The following is a 24,356-nucleotide window of genomic DNA, read 5'->3' on the forward strand; positions in this document are numbered from 1 at the left end:
GGGAAACGACACTTTTTTTTTTTCTGTTGTTGATGTTCCAAAACTGATGAAAGTGAAGTCTGCTGTAATAACATGTCTGGAAAGAAAAAAATAAACTCAAAATAAACTGAAACTGAATGTAGTTTTTGGTCAGAACAAACTTTTGACCTATTTATTTCAAAACACTCTGACCTTATGTGGCCTCGTGGGCCACATTTGGCCCGTGGGCCTTTCAGCCCCTCCCTCCAGCCTTGATGACATCACCCTTTTGTGAGGTCATCGTTGAAGTGGAGGAGGATGGCGGGGGGGAACTGGTCGGGGTGCAGCTGCAGCTGCTGGAGCTCTGTGTCGTTGGTGAAGACGTTGTTCTCGTACAGCGTCTTACTCATGTCCAGATTCACGCCTTCGTGTTTCCAGGTGTAGCTAAGGGCGTGGCTGTTGTAGCGCAGGTAACGCTGGAGGATCTCAGTCACGGTCTCCTCGGAACACACCTGGAGTCGCTGTTCCTGCGACGTCAGCGTGTTGATCACTCGTATCCACCGCGGTTCGGCCGACAGCAGCCCCACCTGGTAGCGATCGTCCTTCCACCAGGGCTTGCCCACATCGGTGGCCCAGTCAGACCGAGGGCCGCTGGGCGGGACGTGGACAAAGCGTCCCCTGGGGGTGTAGTAACGGTAGTAGTTAGTTTTTGGGTCCACGTATCTCAGGAGGTCTCCGGTCTCGGCGTCGAACCAGCCGCTGATGTCCTGACCCGCAACCTCCATGATGGGCAGGAGGAGGGCGTCACCTTCGTGCTGGGTCACCAGTGGGGTCAGGTCACACACTTTGCCCAGAAACGACACCCATAGGTCGGCAGCTGTGTTGTGTTCCGCCACCTCGGCCGGGGTGAAGTACCGTTGGTCCATCGCTCCCAGAACAACCTGCCTTCACACACCGAAGAAACGGATTCAATCCAGATTCAATCCAGCGTTACATAAAAGTTCAACCTCTAACAGTTTTGCACACTTGGTATTCAACAATCTGCTGCTATATCGATCATGCACATTTTTGAATAACTGTCAATATGTACATGTTTTTTAAACAACTCTGGTGGGATTACATGTGCATGACAAAGTGACTTTGTCATTGTACAGGGACACCCTGTTTCTTTATTGTTCACATGAACAATAAACGCTTTGAATCCTTTGATAAACGTGTTCTTTGAACCCTTCAAGAGGCATAAATAAATACAGTGAACACAATACAGTTGTCCGTCCATCCACTGACTGTACGCGATTCTGTCTGCTGTCGCGGGGTGCTGGAGCCTATCTCAACCGACTTGGGGCGTGAGGCGGGGGAAACTCCGGACATGACGCCAGGTAGAGCCAGCGGAGCACAAACAGACGAACACTCACGCACACACTCACACCTAGGGGCAATTTCATAGTGGTCAATTCACCTGAAGCGCTTGTTTTTGGACGTGGGAGGAAGCCAGAGAACCCACGCAGACACGGGGAGAACATGCAAACTCTTCACAGAACGGGACTCGAACCTCAAGCCGCACAACTGCGGTGAGCGCTGCCCACTGTCCACCGCGCAGTTGGACAGCGTTTCTTCATAACAACCCCATCTGCAGGTCACATCCGTACAGCCGTCCCACTTGAAGCACTGGGGGGGGGCGTACATTCTGAACGAACGGTGTCACGGGAAGAAAATCTCCCTCGATTTGCTCATCAACTACAAACACATATATTAAATTGTTTTTAATGGTTATATATTTACATTTCTGACAGAAAATGTGAATATCAGACTCTTAAATACCCGCCGTGTGGACTATCACACCCCCTCATGAATGAAATGGTTTCGCCCTCACATCCCCGACTGCTCTAAAGAAGGACATACACAGACTAACGCAGGACGACGACGTATTCCTTTTCTCCATTCGAACACTCTTGATTTGTTTCGACACTTTCAGACTTCGGTGAGGTAAACATCACTTTTGAATATCACGTTCATGTAACTTTAAGTTGAAGGGTTTTTTATGTTATTTTCTGGTAACTTCTATGCTTGTTTAGTTTGACTTTCTTACGGTGCAGAAGCCGTTTATAGTCGAAGTTCAAACAAACACAAAATCAACGCTGAAGTATAGCTGCAGGTAATGTCGAATAATTTAGTTTATTATATTGTCATCCCTATATATCTGTCATCCCCTAACCACAACACGTAACAAAGACATTGGATATGATGGCTTTACGCATCGGGTAGCTCAGGTTCACCGAGGTCTCGGGCTGGGGACCGGAGGTTTGTTGGTTCAAAGCCCATATGGGCCCAAACATTGAACTTGGCAGTGCAATATATATATAGTTCATATATATATTGTATGCGATTAACAACCAGAGGAGTAATAGTAAATAAATAATTTCCTCTAGGGAAGATCGATAAAGTTGATGCCATTTCATTTCACATCAGATGTGCTTTTTTGCTCTAGATTTGAGGTTGACACTCAAAAACATTGTCATACTTTATGTGTACGTGGGGAACTTTGTGTTTATCTTCTACTTAAATCACGTGTACCCCCTTCCAACGTGTGTGTGATTTTTTTTCTTTTTTTTTTTCGTCTATGTTCACAACAAACGTCTCCACGTTGGCCACGTGGTGGTGAGTGACGGGTGGCTGCAGCCAATCAGGACAGGCCTCGTCTTTGGTCAGCGTCTCCAGTGGCGCTGTGTTGTTTACACTGTACTGCAGTCAGATCCGTAGCTCACAGGGCTTTGTTCTTTCTCGGTCTCCGTTTTTTAATCGTTATTTCTTCGGTGCTAACAGTACGTAGCACATATTTGCAATTTTCTTTTTAAAATACTTGTAGTCGATTTCTAAAAATGAAACAGCAGATGATGATGATGATGATATAGAACTAACCACTCTGGATAATCTCAGAAAATCAGCATTTCTGTAACAGAGCTGTCAAATCGAACAGATGATATAGTGAATGTACACGGAAGTTGCACACTCTCTACACTCAGCCTTACCCCTTTAGCTATCTTGGAACCAAGAAAGCCTCAAGGGTGTGTGCTTCATTTTTGGCAACAGATAACTGAGACCAGGCATGGGAACAAATCTACCATTGCTCTGTGTCTCAGATTATAACATAGAGGTACAGCTCATCCTATTTAAAGGTGTTCAAATAATCAAGATACATCTCCTGTTTTTAACCTACACATTATGATTGCTTTATGTGTTCATGATTGTAATGTGCAACCACCAGTGTCTTTCTTTCCTTTGTCACAATCATTTCCTGCTTTTCGACTTGTAATCAGCCGACAACACAGAAACAGGCGTAACAAGATCACTGAAATGGTTGAGAAGGCCGTCTGTTGTCCTGTGTTGCCTTGGAGATATGGTCTAACTCAGATAGGCCTGGACACTGTCTCTTTTACCCTCAAGGAATAGAAGCTATTGTTTGAACCTAGTTGTGGAAGTTGATCTTTTTTTGTGTGTGTCCTCACTTTGAATAGCGTTAACCTCTGTTGCAACGGTAATACATTTAATTGCTATACTGTATTACTTCATGCACCATCTGTCAGTTTAATATCAAGGTGAGAATGTGTGGTTTTATCATTTACCTTAAGGCAGCTTCGGAGGCTTCATGGAGACCAGTCTGAAGGATTTTTATTGGATCTGACTGGTGTTTTGTTACAACATGTTGACTGTCTTTGCTATAGAAACCATAGTTTAACTGGATAGATAGTGCTCCCATATGCGCCTTTAGATACCTCCTTCTAGCATACACAGGTGCAAGTAAGATAAGGCATTTTTGTTTTTTTATGTCAAATATGTTGGTAAAAAATGCATTCTGTTAGTGTCCCAGGCCTGAGGTAATTTCTTTCTGAAAAAGAAATGCTAATTTATTTCCTGAACCAGGTGGGTATTTAAAGTCATACCAGATTTTACTTCAAGGGGAATGAACTACACATTTGTCTTAGACTATTTTAGTCAACTCTAGTTGGTTCAGCTTTACTTTCATCAACATCGTTTAAAAAAAGGAAGAGTGACAAACGTTTTATGTCTGCTTTTGGAGTAAACTATCCATTAACTGACTTACTGAATTCGAGAAAATATTAGGAGTTATAGTGACAGCAGTACTTGCTGACCATTATATCAGCAAGTACTGCTGGTAAAATGGTCAAGTACAGGTTTCTAATTAGTTTCTCATGTGCAGCTCTAACCAAGATGCCTCTAAATCGTGAACGACCTGCCTCTACATCAAGTGGAAATGACCAAGGCAGTGATGTGGAGTCGTCATCGGAGGGCCGCGACAACTTGACATCAGGCAGCGACCAGGAGTGTTCTCGTGACAGTTTCACAAGCGATAGCTCAAGCAAACATTGCACACCTTCCTGTGAGTTTATGGACTTACTCTCTCTATTTCTTTGGCAAATAGTGTTTTCCGTCTCCATCAAGGGCCTTCTGGTGAATTTGGTTTCTGCTCTGTCCCAGAGTGCACTTTGAAAAATGACATTAATAATGTTGGCCTTTTTATTTTATCAGTGTTATTGGAACTTTTATTTTCAGAGCTTCTGTTGTCATTTTTTTTATCGCTTTCCATCCACCTATAACATTGTGCAACTTTAAAGTAGATTGTATTAGATTTTTCAAAAGTTCTTATTTCTAACTATATTTGGCTCCCACAGCAAGCCCACCAAAAACCTTAACCATGGATGAAGTCATTGACTGTGCCAGAGACCTGTCCAATCTCAGCTTGGCTCATGAAATTGCCGTGAACCCCAGTTTCCATTTGGAGCGAAACAGTCTACCTCATAACAGGTATACTCTAAAAAAGATTTGCATCTGTTCACCTCTTGGTCATATTTTGTCATAAAGCTAATCCTAATTTCTAGCTTGTTGAATTTGCAGTATTGTTCAAGTTATTTGAAAGTTTCATGACTTTTATTGACCGAACAAGATCCGGTCTCAGCTGATGTTACATCAGTCTGCCAATTAGCAGTGGTGTCCCGAAGCATGGCTCACATCTCGGACTTTTTTTCAAAATTTGTGTATGTGAGGGCCCACCCGGGAGCGTACATGGTGTCGCTCTGAGCCAAGCATCTTGCAATCTGTTTGGTCATGAACAGAAAGAAATCAACAATAAAGCGTCGGAGAAAGTCCATTGAAGGAGATTAATTGTTGCAAAGCGCCAGCACCAAATGAGTTAAACAGTGCAAATGGTTCAGAAACGTTACTAAACTAAATCCATGTTTTTTTAAGTCTTTGGAAGTTAGTTCGAGACACTGTCCACAAGGCATTCTGGGACATCCTGGAGTCTGAGTTGAACGATGACCCACCCGAGTATGGGCAAGCAATCACCTTATTGGGGGAGATCAGAGAGGTCAGCACACACAATCTGATGTTTATAAATGTCTCTAGAGGATGCGTATAAAAGCACTAAATTCCGTGATGATTTTTTGCAAATCTTTGCAGACTTTACTGTCATTTCTTAACCCTGGTGCCAATCGGATGAGGACCCAGATCATGGAAGTTCTGGATATGGACCTGATCCAGCAGCAAGCTGACAATGACGCTGTTGACATCCATGGACTTGCTGCTTATGTTATTACTACCATGGAAAAATTGTGTGCACCAATTAGGGAGGAGGACATAAGGAAGCTGAGAGAAAATACCAGTAATATAGTGACAATGTTCAGGTAAGGACACACTCCGCGTTCAGAACACACTAAGATATTATGACAGATTTGACTGTGCATTCTCTAAGAAGAAATTGTTTTGAGGTACAGGTAATCCTTAACATATGAACACAATTGGTTTCCAGAGATTGTTTGTAAGTTGAATTGTTCATACTGTAAGTCGTTATTTATAAAATTTCAATCTATAATTGCCATTTGAGGTCATTTTCAGTGACATTTCCACTCTACATATTAAATTACTATTCCCTAAGACTTACCAGAAACAATAACGGCATAAAAACAACACAAAATAAGATACAGGAACCAGTAGTTCTGAGTTAAGTCTCTTGATTGTACCTTAGTTTTCAAAAAAATACACAGAATAATCAAGTTTCTGTCATTTCACTCAACTTAATGTCTGTCAGCCACAAATATTGGACTCTTAAGAGTCACTAAAAAATAATAAAAGCAGATAATTTTACTTATCTACTGTTAAGCATCATTTGTGATTCACACCATCATTTTAAATTCATATTAGTTCGCACGCGGTAAGATTTTGCTCCTTATAATTTAAGCGTTGAGGGGATAATCAGTGAAGCTTCTTTTACACACCAGGGAGATCTTCCGTGTGCTGGACCTAATGAAGGCTGACATAGTCGACCATGAAATAAGGAATCTGAGACTTGTGCTGCACTCAGGGGGCACAGCAGTTGAATATGAGAGGGCAACATTTCAGGACGTCCTGGACAAAATGCCCAGTGAGTCCATGAGCATGTAGTCATTTTAGTCTTTGTAATAATTTAGTGGGGAGAAAAAACCCCCAAGTAATTTTACACTCATTATCATTATGCAGGTGCTTTGGACCACACAACCACATGGATCAAGTCTGCACTGGAGCTGCTGTTAACAAATATAGCCCCAGAGCAGACGGAAGGGCAGGGAAAGGAGCAGAAGGTGATTCCAGGGCCTTTTCAGATCCTCAACACCGCTTTTCTCACCATTCTTAGATGGGACTACAATGTGGCCCAGCTGCCTGAGGTGAGTGTTGCAAATTTGTGTATGTACAGTAATTGAAAGAGACCAAATGATAGACTATTTTGAAAGCTATTTACAAAATGAAAATTGTAAATAGGTTTACAATGAGATACCCAATGAGAAGCTATACAGATCCTGCCAGATTTATTAAGCGTGTGCAGCCGTAGCACTATTTTGAAGTTTTAAGTCTGTTATTTGTTTACCTTTAGACTTTGATGGCTGATGAGGTTCGACTACGAGAGATTCAGCAAAAGCTCCAGCAGTGTCAGGTGGTGAATGAGGTGTTGCTCATTGTCTACAACACCATCGGGGGGCCCATCCAGGGTCTGCCCTCTCTGTCTGACCGTCTGAAGAGGATGACCAGTGTGCTGTTGGACGGAATGCACAACCAGTTAGTTGACTCCTTTTATCAACCTTAAAATCGATCATTTGTAGTCAAACAGACATTAGATCATCACAACTTATTAACTATTTACTTTACATTAATTTATCTCAAACCACATATATCCTATTTTTCCTATATGCAGTAATTTTAACCTAGACGAGGCACTACAGGGTGTCAGTGCTCAAATCTGCTGTGAGCTCAATAAGACTTTAACTGAGAGGAGCTACACTTCATTGACCCCAGAGCTGCAGGCCATTCTTAAAGGCCAGATCTGCAGTATTACTCAGAAGACCAATCCCATCCGCACTCTTGTGGGTAAGTTACATACAGAACGTGACTCTGAGCTTATTTCAGCCTTTTGCTGGACTGTAAAAATTCTATCCAAGTTGAACAGTTTAGTTTGCCATTTTCTAACATATTTTCCGATATGTTTTTCCATTGAATTCTTTGCAGAGGATCGGGTCCAGCATTTCTTTAAGGCAGTTATCTCTGATCCCAAACCTCAACTCAAAATTGAACAAGTGCCAGCAGGCTTGACTGCCATCAAACCTGAACTGACATCAATCGCAGCTAAGTTTATTGCCCTGATCAACTATAACAGGATTGTCTATGGACCTTTTTATGCAGATATCATCAAGAAGCTAATTTTCAGGAGCAGCTCACCAGCAGCAGATCCTCCTCAGGACACCGCCCAGGAAGCTGTCCCCTTCAATTAAAATCAGTCTTTGGCTCAAAGAGTCGTTATGCTTTAAGACACACGTAACGCTAAAGAATTACAATGATAGTCAGGCAAGTACTGCTGTTTCAGTCTGTGTCCCACTAGTTGTTGTTTCCACCCATGGGACATGAAAAATGTAGCTTTTAAATCACTACAATCAGCAGTGAATTCAAATCATTGTAGATACAATGCAGATGACATTTAATGACCGGCATTCTTTTTGATAATGTTCTAAAATGTATTCTTCAAACTGGAAAACCAGTTTTATAATGATTCATTTCTGAGAGTGATCCATTTATTTGTCTGAGGTTTAACTTCTGTTATTATGGAGAGAATCATATGGAGGGAAAAAGGGTCAAAACTTTAGTGCATAAAGGATACAATAAACTTTGTGAAGTAAAGTGGAAGAACTGTTTTTTGTTTGTTTTTAAAAAATGGTATGTCCGACTCTTAATGTTACATCTATGTTATTTGGTGACCTAATTTCTTTTACACAAATATTTATACTGATTTGAATAGTTTTAGTATCAGTACTGGTATTTTTCATCTTTGGCAAGTAGTTTGCAAAAAAATGGAGAGACTGAGTTTAGTGACTGCAGAAATGAAAACTTTTTTTTTTTTACTGTTGACATTTAAGAAAACAGAATAATAATGGGAATTTGTGAAAAATAATGTCTACAGGAATAGCTTTGTCTTGTTAAAGTCGTTTTGGTTTTTGTTTGACTATTTTGATATAGTATTATTCATATGTTGTATGGTTTTATTTAATCTGCCAGTGGACTACATGTCATATTGCCTGACTTCCTGTGTTTTATATTTTGCTGCGCTGTAGTTTAAGTATTGCTATGTTGGCTGTTATAGCATGTTAACAGGTTATATAACCTGCTAACAAAATGAAAGGTGCTGAACTTGGTGTGTCTGAAATTCCAGTGATGCATAACGACAAGTTATTAATATATGTATATGAACGTTTACATGAAAATGTTGGAACTTGCTATGGGCTTGCGTTATACATTATATAATAAAAGTATTAAAAGAAATGTTAACAACTCTTCATTCAAGGTCACATTTTGGATGCTCTGATTGATTGATGCTACCAAAATATAAGAACAAATCCAAGCAGTGTTTTGTTGCACATATAGTATTTTAAAATATAATTGTAGTTACAGCATGTATGTAGTTGTCAATGTGGTTATCCTCACATGAGAAATCTAATCAGATGAGAAATATGCAAACAAAATGCAATGGAACAATCATTCCTTGTATCTCATCTTTAAATGTATACCTTCGCACTTGTCTCTTATTAGTTATTTATTATTCAAAACAAAGTTACGGTAGGCACACTGCATAAATTCAGGATCTCAATGCACAGTGATTATTTTTCTTGAAGTTACAATCATTTAAAACAAAAACTACCGCGATATTTATATTTACAGTACATACAGTATAGTGGTGGACATTTGATTCTTTAGTTTTCATTATTTTTTAAATAGAAATTAGTTGGACCACAAGTTGATTGACCTTTAGGTGTATACTGTTTTTCTATTTGTATTTACTCATAATGGCATTACTATGCGTCACAGTAGTGTCTTGCTGTAACTAGGCGGTAATGTTACATTTAAATGTGGCCCGGAAATATTTGGGAAAAACACAAACCGAGACTTTTGCATGCCAGCATATGCCATATTTCAACCGAAAGTATCACATATGACATCTTAGTTAGACTAAATACCGATATTTATTATCATAAAATGTGTATTTTTTATAGTTTTTTCTCCGATTATTTTGAACGCTAAAACAATTGAAAACAAATGAGTCGCCTTCTTTCCGAGGTGCACCGAAATGCAACATAATTTTCCCCAGTTACAAATTCGCTAACAGCGTGACCTCACCGGTCACGTGATTTAAACGTAGCCACACAATTGGCTACTCCGTCGCACCGGGGAGTTGTTTTTGTGTTGAATGAGGAAGACCTCTTAAAAATTGGGTATAGAACGTCAAGACAGGAATAATTGCCAGCTTGCTTATTATATTCAAAAACATTGGACTTCACATATTATGACCATATAAAGTTGACCGAACACCTTTATCGCCGAAGAAAACCCGACATTCGTAAGTGTCTACTTGTGGTTCTCTCTTTGTTTCATTTTGTAGCTTGTTTCAGTGAGTAAACTTGTCGAGACAAGTACAAGCAAGCTGTCAGTCTAAGGTGCACAAGTTACGGGAAATATATAAAGGGTGATAAAGTGTATAATGAGCAATTAGCTTTATCCATGATTTACAGTGTTTATGAATAAATTGTCCGTTATTAATTTTCCATGATATTGAAAAGAGATATCTAATTAAATTCTCAGAGCTCCATGGAAAGTCTTCCCACTTACTATAGGAAAACCCCAGTAAATGATATTGTTGACATTCAACAAAGTTCCTGGTATCTATTTTATTCATTTGCAGTGCAGCAGGGTTCCATTGGTGGTGTGTCATGCAAATATGGCATTGGAGGAAAGGGCACGGAGCTGTCTGCTGCGCCTTCGCCACAAGCTGGAGCAGGACATCAAGCCCTCCTACCTGATGGACCACATGATGAGTGATGGCGTTCTAAGTGTGGATGAGGAGCAGAGGATCAGGACCCAGGTGAGGCTCTGCCTGTTGTAACTTAGCTTTTCTATTCATGTCACGTTATTAACATCTTGGAATTTATGTGTAGTGACCCACAGCCTCCTTCTGATTCATTCCGTTTTAATGAATTGTGTCTTTAGCTTGCTATTTACAGTATTTTACCTCACCACTTAGCTGCTTATCTTAGCTTATCAGGATTATGATTCAGTAGATTTACCATTGGTGTTTTGCCAAAGGATGTAGTGACAGAATTCAAATTAGCAACAGCAGTAAAATGTTTAGCAGCATAACCAGTAGATGTGTTGAAAATTAAAGGAGTTATTGGGATACATTAGTAACTTTATTACAGTACAATACTATAATTATTACCATTGTAATTTGTTGTTATAGCAGGGGACCTCACACTTTTCAGCATGCGATCAATATATAAAATGACCAAATCAAAATGATCTACCTCATACAAAAATGCAAAATATGTATTGGTTTATAAATTTATTGGAAATTCTTTATGTGTACAATATATGTTGATGTACCTTGCGTAACCGCATGAGCCCCACACAATTAACTATGTATATTTTTTATTTTATCAGCCATTGAAAGCAGTTGCGAAACTGACAGTTGTCAGTCCCCCTTACATCTCCAGCTCCGACACCACGTTCTGGAAGTGTGTCAAATCATGGCGCTGTAGCTTTGAGGAGAGACGTTGCATCTTTCCTATTTATTAATTTGTTTAGTCAGCTGCTCAAACAAATGCTATTTCACCATCTGTACGTCTATTCCTCTCCATCTATTCTCTCCGTGATGTCTATTTTAATGTCATGTGATCTACCCAATCAGCAGATAGCTTAATAATGCTGCTGGCCTCAACACTGCTGATTGCTCATGCACCATGACCTAAATTCAAGATGTCTTATTTTTTTGTTGTCATGCAATTACCCGAACTATCTCAATCAACACATTGAGCACCCCTTGACTATAGTTTCTCTGTCACTCATCCAGTCCACCAGAAAGGATCAGGCTGTGTCTCTGATAGAGCTTCTGCTGAGAAAGGACAACCGTGCTTACATCTCTTTCTACAATGCCCTGGTAAAGGAGGCATATGATGATTTGGCAAACCTGCTTCATGATGACTTACCACGCTTGTCTCCTGATTCAAGAAAGAGCTTCGCTGATGGAGTCACACCTTATGGTACAAAATTAAAAGTTATATGAGTTTTTAGTGTGAGCAATGGACGTTTGGTGTGGTCTGTCAATCTGTTTCCTGTTTGTCCTACAGTCCAGACAGTGCTCAGTGAAGGAGGTGTACCGCAGAGGCCCGTGGTGTTTGTCAGCAGACCAGAGCTTGTGAATTGGATCAGAGACAAACTATATCGACTGCAAACGGAGCCTGGCTGGGTGACTGTCTTTGGCATGGCAGGCTCTGGCAAGTCAGTCTTGGCTGCTGAAGCCGTCAGACACCATAGCCTCATCGAAGGTGGTTAGCATTTGACTGGCTCAAATTATTGGTTCATTTCAAATTCATAAAACATTATAAACTGGGCTTTTAAAAGCTTCTCGCTCCCCTCCAACCTGTCTGACCTCTGCCCTTTCATATCCATTTCCATTTTCAGAGTGCTTCCCTGGAGGGATCCACTGGCTCTCCATCGGTCAGCTGGACAAACCGGACTTGTTGATTAAAATCAAGTCTTTGTGTTTTCGACTGGAGCAAAGTCTGGATTCCCAGCACCTCCAACGGCCCCCCAACTCACTGGATGAGGCCAAGGAGCGCCTGCGCTTTCTCATGCTACGCAGATATCCAAGGTATATGCTAAAACATGATCTGCTTTGTTTTTGGCACAGATATTGTATTTAATCTTCAATACATACATATTTACTTATAAAGGCTTGTTGTAGATGGACTATTAAATCATATAGGCTTATAAATAATAGCTTGCATTACCTACTTGATGCTGCTCTGTTATCTTAAATAATCCATGCATTTATCCATCTTCAACCATTAATCTGGGGCCAGGTCAGAGAGGCAGCAGCCTGTTAAAGCATTAAAACCAGGATTGTAAACTCTGAACTGAAAGACAGATCTTTAACCAGACTTGCATATATGGTATATGTGTATTTACCTCTTATACATATTCATTTGTAATCCACTGTAGGTGTCTGTGATAAACAGTGTTCCATTGTTTCCTTGCCTCTGACCACTCGTCTGTTTCTGTTGGGCTTCAGGGCTCTGCTGATTCTAGATGACATCTGGGACAGCACAGTGTTGAAGACATTTGACATTCACTGTCGAATACTTCTGACGACCAGGAATAGAAGTCTGACCGATTCTGTTAGTGGTATGTACCCTTTTTTTTTCATTATTTTTCCTCGGACATGGTACAAACAGAAACAAATAAATTAAATTAAGGTGACATTCTGTGTTTCTTCTTTTTACTTACTCTGGAAACAGTTGCATCCATTAAATATTCTGTGCTCATGACTTTATTTTGTAGGTGCTAAATATGAGGTAGAAGTGCAGAGCGGTCTAGATGAAAACAAGGCGTTGGAAATTCTTTCTTTGTATACTGAAACCAAAGCCAACAGACTTCCCGATGAGGCTCGGAGCATTGTCCGAGAATGCAAAGGTCTGCAAACCAAACATTCAGTCTATTGTTTTAACAACATGACTTACAGATCAGTGTAACATACGGATCTTTGTATCTTTAACAAACACTTTTAAGCCTCTTTGCGCCATCCTTGTAGGTTCCCCTCTAGTCGTGTCTCTGATCGGTGCTCTACTCAAAGAGAAACCCAACCGCTGGGATTACTACCTCCGTCAGCTACAGAAAAAGCAGTTCAAACGTATCAGGAAGTCCTCATCGTATGACTATGACGCCCTTGACCAAGCGATGTCCGCCAGCATTGAAGTCTTACCCGAGGAGCATCGAGAGCTCTATAAGGATCTTACTGTTCTCGAAAAGGACATCAAAATTCCTGCTAAGGTGTGGCTTCACTTCAAGTCATCAAATATTTGAAATGACCCCATAAGACTGTACAAAAGTAGTGTCTCTGAAGTTTCTCTTTAGGGAACTAAACAGTTTTATTCTCCTAAGGTTTCTTATGTTGACACCATTACAGAAAACACTGTGACCCAGTTTTTACACATATTTTTTATTTTACTTTCCCTGAGAAGACAAGGCAGTTTATGCCAATGATGTGATAAAAACACAAAGGTTACAACACTGTTCCATCTTCCAGGTGCTGTCTGTTCTGTGGGACTTGGACCCAGAGGAGGTGGAGGACATTCTTGAGGAGTTTGCCAACAAGTCTTTGCTCTTTGTGGACAATCACAGTAAACCCTACCTGTACTACCTCCATGACCTCCAGCTTGACTTCCTGGTGGAGCAGAATCGCAATCAGCTTGAGGTTATTCTTATTTGATGTGTTGACAACTCTTCATTATGGAAATGTAATTGTGTTGACTACACTGTTTGATTTTAGTGATTTTTCTCAAAACATAACTATGTCAACACTCTTTCATAATCAGAGCCTCCATGCTAAGGTGGTGCAGCAGTACCAGCAGTACTATAGAGATGGTCATCCCACCTCAGGAGATAAGGAATGTCTCTATTGGACCCGATTCTTAACCTACCACATGGCCAAAGCCAATCTCTCCCAGGTAAAACACACAGTATTATAATTATTAAAATTTTACAACTTGTTCCACTTGTATTAATTTAATGTTCATATATTTATCAAAAGAACAACAACAACAAAAACATTCTTGCACAGCTGTAATGTAAACTGGACAGAGGCAGAAATCTTTTTCTCTCTCTGTGAAGGAGCTCCGGTTGCTTATGTTTTCTCTGGACTGGATCAGCATCAAGGCCCAGATAATGGGTCCAGCTCACCTCATCAATGACTATGTGGAGTATGGACACATTCTGGACAAAGAGGTAAGCAGACAACAAAACTGCACACCACAGAATCTGCTGAGAACATTTCAAGGCTGTGTCTTTTTTATTGAAGCATCTGCTATAATGTCACTTCGTCATCTATTGGTTATAAAATGTCTTTGTAACAATATGATGTTGATTGGCCAGCCATGATGTTTTCAGTCATTTAAGTGCCGATTTTTTCTCCCTCAGAACAGCAAGGAGCGCAGTCAGTTCCAGGAGTTTCTGTCCCTGAATGGCCACCACCTTGAGCAGCGACCTTTCCCTGATGTGGTTCAGCTCGCTCTGTCTCAGCCACACACCTCTGAGGTTTACAAACAGGCACTACTGCAGGCACAGAACCGGGCCAGAATGGGGCAGCTCTATTTTGACTGGCTGTATGCAAGCAAGCTAATATTTCACTATAACACTATAGTTATAAAGCTGAAACAAAGTTATGTAGGTTGAACTCTTATTTGTGGTACTTTTTATGTCCAGCAACAAGAGCAGTGTAGAGAGCCTGTCCCGTTTGGTGATCCACCCCCACCAAGGCTCAATCTGCTCTGCCTGCTTTTCCCATGATGGAACCAAAATTGCCTCCGGTGGAGTCGGCAAGACACTGAAGGTATAAGAGCAGTTTATTTGAGTATATTTATAAATGTCTGTGTGTGCAATCACACAGACCATCCTGTGTGCAATCACACAGACAAACAGAAAAATAGAGAGGGTAATCTACTTTGTCAGAGATTGTGTCCACTTAAAACTGATGTGTTTTTTGTGTTTCAAACATTTCAATTGATATGCAGATACATTTCCTTGCTTTTTTTAAAATACTTATCTCTGCTCACAGGTGTTTAAAAGCACCTCAGGTGAGAAGCTCACAGAGATCCAGGCCCATGATGATGAGGTGCTGTGCTGTGCTTTCTCCCCGGATGATCGGTTGATTGCGACGTGCTCCAGCGACAGGAAAGTTAAGGTGAGAAGATAACTAACACTTGAAAATTGAGAGAAAAATACGTGCAAAATATGACATTTTGTCATCAGAAATTGATTATGAAACTCTTTTTTGTATCGAGGTGTGGAACGTGGAGCGAGCAATGCTTATACGGGTCTTTGATGAGGAACACGTGGAGCAGGTCAACCACTGTCAGTTTACGAACACAATGCAGCCCCTCCTACTAGCCACCTGCTCCAAGGATGACGTTATGAATGTCAAGGTGAAAAAGTCTCTTGTACATTCAAATAATGATCTTATGGCTTAATCTTTCTCATTACACTTTCCTCCTAGTGTGCTCTGTCTTTTTTTTTTTTAGGGTTTATTGCTGCCATACAAGAGTACACTTTTAAGAGTAAAAAACTATAAGCAGACATTGGGGCAGCATTAGCTCAGTCCACAAGGATTGCATGTCTATAAGCCCTTTGTGTAACTGTGTGTGTGTGTGTAAGTGCTACAGCCCATATACGTGTTTATTTATATCAAGCATGAAAACAATTTCCCCAGTGGGGATTAATGAAGTTCATTAAAATGAAAAAAAAAAAACAGTGAGTTTCTCATTTTTGCTTAAAAGCAGCTGTTGGTTAGTTCTCATGTGCTCTTCTTTTCCTCATTGTGTTTCTCTGCTTATACAGTTGTGGAACCTCAATAGACCATCCTCTCAGAACACAATGTTTGGTCACTTTGAGCCAGTCAACCACTGCTGTTTCTCCCCCGATGACACCTATTTGTCCACCTCCTCAAACGACGGTACAGTTAAGGTGATTGTCATTAAATAAGTAACTACTCAAAGCTTTTGAAACATTACACTTAGCATTAGACTTGGACTTTAGTTCTAAGAACTTAACTTTTAGAACATATCCTGCACTGAAATGCTGCCTTCTGACTGTGTTTTTATTTGTTCCTGCATACTTGCAGCTATTTAAGGTATCGTCTGCCAATGAGTGGAAGACGATCAATGTGAGCGACATAATTGCAGAGAACGATGAAGACGTCATTGTCAAATGCAGCACCTGGAGTGCTGATGGCAAGAACATCATATGCGCAGCTAGGAATGCTGTTCTGGTGAGCATGTTAGAAACTGAACTAAAGTTATAAAAGGTGTGTGTCTATGGATTAAAATGAGTTGAAACATTTTTGTTTTTGTTTGCAATGCAATGTGTGAAGAAAGATGAAGATGTTTTGGAAATGTGCTACCATACTTTTCTGACTGGCACTTATAAAAATCCAAGACTGCAGGTTTCACTTTGTCTTTCAAGAATTCCTTTTTATTATCTATTTTGACTGTTTTTTTAGTTTGTTGTGTTGCACAGTGTGTGTCTTTGATTTAAATGCGAGGAGCCTAACGGTCATTCATTCTTGCTGCATAATGAGTCGATCTAGTCATTCTATCATGTTCCGATAGCCGCCTTGACGCTGCAGACACGTTTTAGCTTTCAGGCAAAGGAAAATGAGACTTGAATGTGTAAGTCTTCAGGCAGAAGAGAGTTCTTTGTGTTGTGCCGCACACATACTGTATACTACATGATGAACTGATCTAGATTTGAAATGTAATGCAGTCAATTTCACCTTACATAGTATATGTACAGTAATGGTTATCTTGGTCACAATTCACCAACTAAATTTTTTTTTGTCATTTTTGTCTTTTTGTCAGGTGTTTGATGTGGAGACGTCAAACATGTTGTTGGAGATTAAAACAAACCGTATAAGTACCGTACAATACTGCCACGCCTGTCCTACCAGTAACCTGCTGGCTATCGCTTTCTCAAACTACGCTGTGGAGGTATACAACATACTATATACATACAAATCCTATATTTGTGATGTCTTTTTTAAACTTATTTTTCAAATCCTTTCAAAAGTAATAGATATTATTATTATTATTATTATCATTATTATTATTATTGTTGTATTATTATATTATACAAAGTCTTCCATTAATTTTACACCATACTGTTAAAGATACGTTGGAAATGTATTTTATTGAAATTGCTTTATGTATTATTTTTTTCTGACATTTTCTGCCTTTCTTTCCTGTTGGAATGCTATGTTAGACTCAGGGTGTTTGGTTCTACTGTGGTTCTCTTTCAGCTGTGGGACTTGGAGTCCAATAAGAAGATGGCCGACTGCAGCGGTCACCTGAGTTGGGTCCAGCGCGTCCAGTTCTCTCCTGATGGCTCACAGCTGCTCTCCTGCTCTGATGACCAGACTATCAGGGTGATGCACTGTGTTCACATCACTTCATTTCTCTTGCACAGAAAGTGTCAGCATCATTCTATTTTCCTCAATGTCACATGAACGCATGGATTTTCAGCGATTTGACACTCTGTTGGCTCATCTTTAATCCTGCGGTTGTATTAGCTTTTGATTTGTTCTGACTCATTTACTTGGATCCCTTCAACAGCATCTTATAAAATATGATGTTGTTTGATCTCTTGAAAATGAACATGGTAGCTGTAATGTTTCCGGTTTTTATTTAGATAAACAGGATTTAATAACATACAGGAATTATTCAGATAAAAGGAACCAATAATAATGAAGAACCATCAGTGACTACAAAGTTAGTTTAGTTTGGAATATGTCAAAATAAATCAGTACGTGTGGGTTAGCCTGAGTGTAAAATAAAAAATGCCCACCCACAGAAATACAACCAGTGAAAAGATGGATGAGTTCTGCTCTATAAGTAATTTAGGAGAAAACCTGAATTTCGACCTAACCTGATATATCAGGGCAAAAAGGGAAACATACTGGACCCTGTCGACATTCCATTACCAGTTTATGTTTTCAGCTGTTGCACCATCTGGAAATTCATTGTGAAGTGCCAAGCTAAATGTAAGAGACAGACACTGATGACTGCTGCAGACAAGCTTGTCACAGTTTGTCTGAGTCTCACAATAAAAGCCAAAATTTTTATAGGCAATTTGCAGTATAAAAAATAAAAGTTTGCTCACCCAGGATCAGATCCTCTACAGAGACACAAGGCAATAAAAATAAAGAAGTGAAAGAGAAACATAACGTTGGCGCTAGTTCTTCCACTAGGAGTTCACATTGTGTTAGATTTCATCATGCCTGTTTCCTTTTGTAGCTGTGGGAGACTAAGAAGGTGCACACTTCCTCAGGCGTCTGCCTGAAAAGAGACTCAGATGTTCTCTTCACTGATGAGGAAATCATAATATGTGCTGCAGACAACTGCAACAGGCTGCAGGTGAGTGGGAGGGAAAATGAAATAGAGACTGAGTGAGTGAATAAGTGAGTGAATGAATGAGTGAGAGATTTGTTTAAAGTAGGATTGTGATACTGGAGTAACTGCTCTCTTTACGTTTGAGTTCAAGTGCAGACACACATTACTGTGGTATGATGTATTCATATTAGATTCTCATTGTCTCACTGTGTGTGTCTGTGTGTCAGGTACGTGATGGCAGGACAGGATTGGTGTTGTTCCAGTCAGAGGAGAAGTCATCCAGGATCCGGTGTACGTGTTTGTGCAGGAAGCCCTCTGCCGTGGTACTCGGCCAGGAAGATGGCACCGTGCAGGTAGAGACATTCCGACAGGTGTTGGTCATATAATTAGAATATCACGAAAAGGTTTATTTCAGCAATTCCATTCAAAAAGTGCTACAGACTGATCGACTCCATTCCAAACAGCACTGCTGCAGTATTTAAGGCAAAAGGAGCCCCAATGAAGTACTGAGTGCTGCACATGTTCATACCTTTCAGTTGGCCAACATTTCTTGAAATCCTTTTGTGAATCGGTCTTAGCTAATATTCTAATTTTCTGATACTAATTTTGGGGATTTTTATCAGTAAAAATTCCCAAAATTAAGAGAAATAAACATTTGAAATATATCATTCTGTGTGTAATGAATGAATGTTATGTAGTTTCACAAAAAGTTTCACTTTTTAAATGGAATTACTGAAATATATACACTTTTTCATGATATTCTAAATGACCAGCACCTATACTTAATAAATGTGGTTTGGTGTACGTCTAATATAGGACTTTAATAATCACTATATGTTGTAATATAAGTCAGTAAGATGTCTGTGTAGGTTTTCAGTCATCCAGGTCATGGTTATCCAAAAGCTGTTGAAGTCAATCCACTGGACGTTTAGAAAGTTCTTGAAGACGTTTCGTCTCTCATCTCTTCAGGGCTTAGATAAAATCAAATCAAAATATTCTTTTAACATCTTTCTGCAAACATCAATACAATATTTTTGAGCCCAAATGTGTACGTCCCTCTGTTTTCTTACCGTAGGAGGTGTCTGTCAGAACACGTTGAATCATCTAGTGTGACTTTGTCGCCCTTTCAATCCTTCCTGTCAGCCGTACGTCGGGTTAGCTCAACCCACCTCTTTCATCTCACTGTCCTCCTCACTGCTCTGCCTCTCCTTCAACCAGCTTGCAGATGTCTTGTTCCTTCCCTCTGCCCTCTGGTTTCTTTTCCATCATCCCTGTCACACTACCATTTTTAATTTCCCCTTTTCTTCAGTTTATTTGTCTTCCACCTGCTCCCCGTGCTCCACTGCTTGTATGCTGACAGTCTACTGTGTGCATCTAGTGCAGATGGGCACAACAAGCTCTCTAGAGGTTAATGATTAATGGTTGCCTGTGGTCAGGGAATGAGGTTGTGACCGAGGTGTGTTTCTTTGTGTGTCTGTGTGAGTGTATGTTGTTAAGACATCTCACAAAGTTACTGACTCATACTAAAACAAACATATTCATGCATGTCGTGGCTTTGGCCAAGCTCGAATCCTGCAGCAGAAATTATTACAATAATGACCTTCCTAATGAGTACAGGAGTTTATGATTTTAATTGCAGCAACTTTTAAAGTCTCTGACATGTGAATAGAATGGAATTATGGACCAGAAGCGTAGATAATTAGTAATTTGACTCCTTTAAACTAGAAAGGAATGAACAGAAGCATCAGAGAATAATAAAATCCTTGCAGTTGATGCACAGAAATATGAATCTAGTTCTATTTACTTCCTTTTTTTTTTTTGAGTGGACCAACATTTCCCATGAGTTTCAACAGAAGTTCCTTTATGAATCAGTCTGATTTGGGATTTTTAGAGGTATAGAGTTAGAGATATAGGAGAAGCTTTACCAGCAAGGGCTGCAACCACTCTTCCAGCACAGACAAAAACATGTTGAAACTTGTCATGTAATACCCAACCCAGAGCTCTGATCTTGCACAGCTTCCTGCAAAAAAAAAAAAGGTTGATATTTGACAGTTACTGCTCTTGTCACATCTGCTACTTTCTTGCATATCCATTATTACAGCATATCAAATTATCACCTCACAAATGTCCGGAAATATTGCTTGAAATGAAACAAACACAGTTTAGTTACCTTATACAGATCTTGACATTTCTATGAATTGTTCAAAGTCAAACTCAACTTTTTTGTCAAATGTACCATATATGCACGACATACAGCACAGATGAAATTGCAGTCCTCTCAGATCTGTGGGGCAACAGGCAGTAAAACACGGGCAGTACAACAGGCAGTACAACACAAAATGTAAGATGAAACACAAAAGAACGGTTAACATCTTTATAAAATACTCAATACTCAATGAGTATTTTATTTGCTGTTTTAAAGTTGATCAGTTGCCTACAACAGGGTTCTTAAATTTTGTGGCTGTAGCTCCCAGAGCAAACACCAGAGGGCAACCTGGTGTCAGCTGAAGATGTCCATGGTACCAGTGACCCCTGCAGTGGAAGGCTTTCATCATTACAGTATTCACAGCTGGTTGACTGGTGTAAAAATAAATCTGTTTCTTTCTGAAAAGTTCAGTTGATGTGTGTGTAAAAAGTGTGGGTTGTGTGCTGGGCTGAAGATGGTTGCCTGCAGGATGGGACTATTAACCTCTCCCAAGGAGTTCATGCAGACTGTAGGGATATTCACAGACGATGTATCTTTCAGATCTTTCAAAGATCACATTAAATAACAATGCACACATGCCGCTTGTACAGTTATATGCAATCGATATTAGAGAACACGCATATTATTTGCTGCAGAGAAAAGCTGTCTGTTTGCTTGACATAACAGCAAATTACGTGTTCGAACAAATGTGCCCCATCTTTCTTCTTTACATTAACTTACTTTTTTTTGCTAATGTTTTACCAAACCCCGACAGGCATTTTCCTGACTGCAGCAGTCGAGAACCCTTAGGTTGGATGTGCAACGCTCTCTAAAATTTTGCCTTCCAGGCTTGTGTCTTAATACTTGAAAATCAGGGTCAGCGAGCCCCGAGGCTTGTTCTGCTCAGGTGATTCAACTCTTTCTTGAGAGATGTAAATATTTTAGTGCCGGGTTAAAATCCTGTGTTGCTGGCCTTTATTTTAGGCAGGTGAACTACATTGCATTCTTGCGGTAGTTGAGGCATTTTCATGTGAGATTTTTGTCTTTTCCTACATGTTTTTTTAAGCATGCGGAGTAAGAAAATGGGAATGATACTTTGCTTTTGTAGTCTGCAAAGTTTGCAAAAATCATGTGTCATGTTCTCAGATTGATGCATCTGGGGTTAAATGGAATAATGAAAAGTTGATAAGTACCACAAAAATGTGTTTTTGCAATGTATATAATAAAATTTGTATCAGTGATTGAAATTATAACACCTCCATTAAGCTTCTTCTGTAAAAGTCATTTTAGTTGTCACTGAAACCAGTTTTATACTCAGGCACAGCTGTTATGAACATCAGCAAACTAACATGCAACTGGAATGCTAACATGTAGCTGGTTTGGCTACTAAAAGCATTGAATTGTTTTAGTCCTGCCTGTTAGCATGTCAACATTTGCTAATTAGTTGTAACTCATTTAGCTCCAGTTCGGGTGCCACTAAAGTTTGTTGAATCATGGAGCTAATGTGTGTACCAGTTGTTGAGATTCTTCACTCTAGACAGAGTGACCAAACATCCTCAGCACCACATTCCATTTAGCACCTCTGATACCAGCCATCCAACTGACCTCTGGAGGGCATTCCCAGAGTCTCTTCCAAAATCTGCTTTGAACATATTGTTAAGAATTCCCATCTCAAGCTTTCTATAAGAGGGTTTTGTGCAGCAGCAAGTGAGAATGCACAATGTCATTTTTTTTAATTGCGGATGGAATTTTTTTGAGCATCAAAGCTATTTTGTTCTCTGGCTGCCCCAGTATCGTCTCCAGGGCTGTCAGACCCCTGGCATTTCTCCTCTGTTTTGACCAGACTGAAGTGTTTTGGAGCTCACATTTCTTGACACACTCCTTCTCTTTTATTCTTCTCAATTACTAGTCCAAAATGTAACTTTCTCTTTAGATTTTAAATTAAAATCTTTAACAACTCATACGCTGAGTATAGCGTGGTCAAGTGAACAGTCATTGGACACTTGTATAGTTATTTGAGACACAGGGAGTGAACTTTGTTTGTCTTGGTACAGTAGAGCTAACATTACTATGTTTCTTTTTCTTTCTTTCAGCAAATAACCATATATATAATATGCACAAGTCCATCCATGAGCAGTGCATTAAAGTTTTAGCTGCATTAGCATCATAGCTTGATTAATTGCAAAAATGACCTGATTTGATGTGCAAATCTGCTCAAGGACGCTTGATTGAGTTGCTCTTTATGTGGATATTTGTAGTGTTAAAGTTTGGTTCTTCCATTCAGGTGTTAGAGGTGCCCTCAGGGAAGCTCCTGGCCACTCTGCTGGGACACACCAAGACAGTGTTCCATTGCCAGTTCACCCAGGATGGCCAAACGCTCATCACATCCTCTGAGGACACCACCATAAGGGTAGGCCCAACTTCTTTCTTTTCTCTATGCCTGCTTATCCTCCTGCTTTAAACCTTGACATGTTCGTCAGTCTTCTCCCTCCATATTTTCCCATCTTTCTCTTGACTATCGGCTGTTCTTATCCTCTGTCACCATTCTTCATCGTGAGTAAAACTGCCAGCTCTACAGAATTACTCAACCTCAGTATTGTAGGTCTCTTTGGTGCGTTCACCTTCCCTCACCTGTTACACCTGACCGGCACCTATGACACTCCTTTTTTTTCTTCATCCCACTTTTGTCTCATCTCCTTCCTTTCCCCCCTCTCTTTGCCTTCGGATGTGCCACTCTGGATAACTCTTTATCTCCCTTCTGCTCTTCACTGTAATGTGTGTAACTATGAGTATGTGTGTGCAGGGGCTGTTACGGTCTGCCTACCCCACCGTTCATGCTTCGTTGCTCATTTCCCCTTTCCTCTCTTCCCTTCTCATCTCTTCCTCGTCCTCCTTCTCCTTCTTCATCATTTCTTCTTGCTGACAGACCTGTCCATTGCAGTGTTTCCTTTACTCTCCGAAAACGCAGCGCTCTGTTCCATATTCATGCGGCTGCTTCCTGTCCCATCACTATTCTCGCACCGTGTGCAGCTTATACAAAAGATATTCATATTCATGCATTTCCACGTGTGCTTCAAAGGAAATAGTAGTATGTATTTAGATCGAATGCAGACTCCCAGTGAATGTAAAGGAACGTAATGACACTGATGTTAGTTGGTGATGGATTGCAACCTTTAAACCAATGACAGGTTGTGTTCAGTATGAGAAGAGGTCCATTGTGTGTCCAGCCCACACGCTCTGATCCAGCTGAACTCCTGTCTGTGGTCGTTTACAGACCTCCAGCGTTTTAAAAAAGTAGACAGATGTGCATGTCCAGACTCCAGATGAGCAGAGAACACCACAGCTTAGATGGAAAGGCAGAGTCCCTCCCTTTCCTATTTTATATGTACAGGTGTATATTTGTTATTGGAGACATAATTTACTATTTGATCCCATGTGTGCCTTTAACTATGCTTATTATACAGTATGTACCAAAGAAACATTTAGCTCTTTGAATGACCACATCTCTCAAAGTATGTTAACCAGCACAGAAAAGAGAGGTGTGTGTTTTTTAATTATGTACTTCTTTTTTTAAACCAATCAAAAATTATATGTTCTGTAATTTAATCAATTCCGATTTCAGAGGAATAAAAAATGCCTCTCCGCAGATATGGTCCGTCGGTTGTCTATCTGAAAGGGAGAGACTTTAC

General features: G+C 40.1%; 3 protein-coding genes across 8 annotated transcripts in view; 2 read left to right on the forward strand and 1 right to left on the reverse strand.

Annotated features, from left to right (window-relative positions):
• Window positions 1-239: 239 nt before the first annotated feature.
• Window positions 240-1,583, reverse strand: LOC137589293 (cytochrome b5 domain-containing protein 1-like). Of its 4 annotated transcripts, none has more exons than XM_068306937.1 (2): window positions 1,511-1,583; window positions 240-903 (listed from the first exon to the last, which is right to left on the reverse strand). In XM_068306937.1, the coding sequence occupies exon 2, from the start codon at window positions 882-884 to the stop codon at window positions 240-242; it is 645 nt and encodes a 214-aa protein (XP_068163038.1). In that variant the 5' UTR covers window positions 885-903; window positions 1,511-1,583. The 4 variants fall into 4 exon arrangements, with proteins under 4 accessions (XP_068163038.1, XP_068163037.1, XP_068163036.1 ...); XM_068306936.1 differs by having other exon boundaries at window positions 240-899; window positions 1,418-1,574; XM_068306935.1 differs by having other exon boundaries at window positions 1,418-1,574.
• A 250-nt stretch (window positions 1,584-1,833) lies between these two features.
• Window positions 1,834-8,817, forward strand: tcp11l2 (t-complex 11, testis-specific-like 2). 2 transcript variants are annotated; one of them, XM_068306939.1, is made up of 10 exons: window positions 1,834-1,944; window positions 4,178-4,357; window positions 4,650-4,782; window positions 5,224-5,344; window positions 5,437-5,660; window positions 6,255-6,397; window positions 6,493-6,677; window positions 6,884-7,065; window positions 7,202-7,374; window positions 7,513-8,817. In XM_068306939.1, exons 2-10 carry the CDS (start codon window positions 4,189-4,191, stop codon window positions 7,773-7,775), a joined length of 1,593 nt encoding a protein of 530 aa, XP_068163040.1. In that variant the 5' UTR covers window positions 1,834-1,944; window positions 4,178-4,188; the 3' UTR covers window positions 7,776-8,817. The 2 variants fall into 2 exon arrangements, with proteins under 2 accessions (XP_068163040.1, XP_068163041.1); XM_068306940.1 differs by having other exon boundaries at window positions 1,860-1,939.
• A 940-nt stretch (window positions 8,818-9,757) lies between these two features.
• apaf1 (apoptotic peptidase activating factor 1) overlaps window positions 9,758-24,356 on the forward strand; it is a 34,049-nt gene continuing 19,450 nt past the window's right edge. The window contains exons 1-22 of one of the 2 annotated variants that reach the window (XM_068306743.1): window positions 9,758-9,889; window positions 10,232-10,411; window positions 11,396-11,585; window positions 11,673-11,873; window positions 12,007-12,196; window positions 12,617-12,729; window positions 12,886-13,017; window positions 13,136-13,374; window positions 13,631-13,798; window positions 13,920-14,051; window positions 14,215-14,328; window positions 14,521-14,705; window positions 14,806-14,932; window positions 15,158-15,283; window positions 15,384-15,524; window positions 15,937-16,062; window positions 16,220-16,366; window positions 16,956-17,084; window positions 17,393-17,518; window positions 18,387-18,506; window positions 18,710-18,835; window positions 22,952-23,077. In XM_068306743.1, the coding sequence (XP_068162844.1) occupies window positions 10,268-10,411; window positions 11,396-11,585; window positions 11,673-11,873; window positions 12,007-12,196; window positions 12,617-12,729; window positions 12,886-13,017; window positions 13,136-13,374; window positions 13,631-13,798; window positions 13,920-14,051; window positions 14,215-14,328; window positions 14,521-14,705; window positions 14,806-14,932; window positions 15,158-15,283; window positions 15,384-15,524; window positions 15,937-16,062; window positions 16,220-16,366; window positions 16,956-17,084; window positions 17,393-17,518; window positions 18,387-18,506; window positions 18,710-18,835; window positions 22,952-23,077 (3,102 nt within the window). In that variant the 5' untranslated portion in view covers window positions 9,758-9,889; window positions 10,232-10,267. The remainder of the gene's footprint in view (window positions 9,890-10,231; window positions 10,412-11,395; window positions 11,586-11,672; window positions 11,874-12,006; window positions 12,197-12,616; window positions 12,730-12,885; window positions 13,018-13,135; window positions 13,375-13,630; window positions 13,799-13,919; window positions 14,052-14,214; window positions 14,329-14,520; window positions 14,706-14,805; window positions 14,933-15,157; window positions 15,284-15,383; window positions 15,525-15,936; window positions 16,063-16,219; window positions 16,367-16,955; window positions 17,085-17,392; window positions 17,519-18,386; window positions 18,507-18,709; window positions 18,836-22,951; window positions 23,078-24,356) is intronic. The other variant, XM_068306744.1, reaches the window with a different exon arrangement.

This window comes from Antennarius striatus, chromosome 22 (assembly GCF_040054535.1).
Source record: "Antennarius striatus isolate MH-2024 chromosome 22, ASM4005453v1, whole genome shotgun sequence".
NCBI lineage: Eukaryota > Metazoa > Chordata > Actinopteri > Lophiiformes > Antennariidae > Antennarius > Antennarius striatus.

Coding starts and splice junctions, on each gene's coding strand:
- tcp11l2 (XM_068306939.1), top strand. CDS start 4,189: ATGCCTCTAAATCGTGAACGACCTGCCTCTACATCAAGTGGAAATGAC. Junction 5,345..5,436: donor TATTGGGGGAGATCAGAGAG/GTCAGCACACAC, acceptor AAATCTTTGCAG/ACTTTACTGTCATTTCTTAA. Junction 5,661..6,254: donor AATATAGTGACAATGTTCAG/GTAAGGACACAC, acceptor TTTACACACCAG/GGAGATCTTCCGTGTGCTGG.
- LOC137589293 (XM_068306937.1), bottom strand. CDS start 884: ATGGACCAACGGTACTTCACCCCGGCCGAGGTGGCGGAACACAACACA.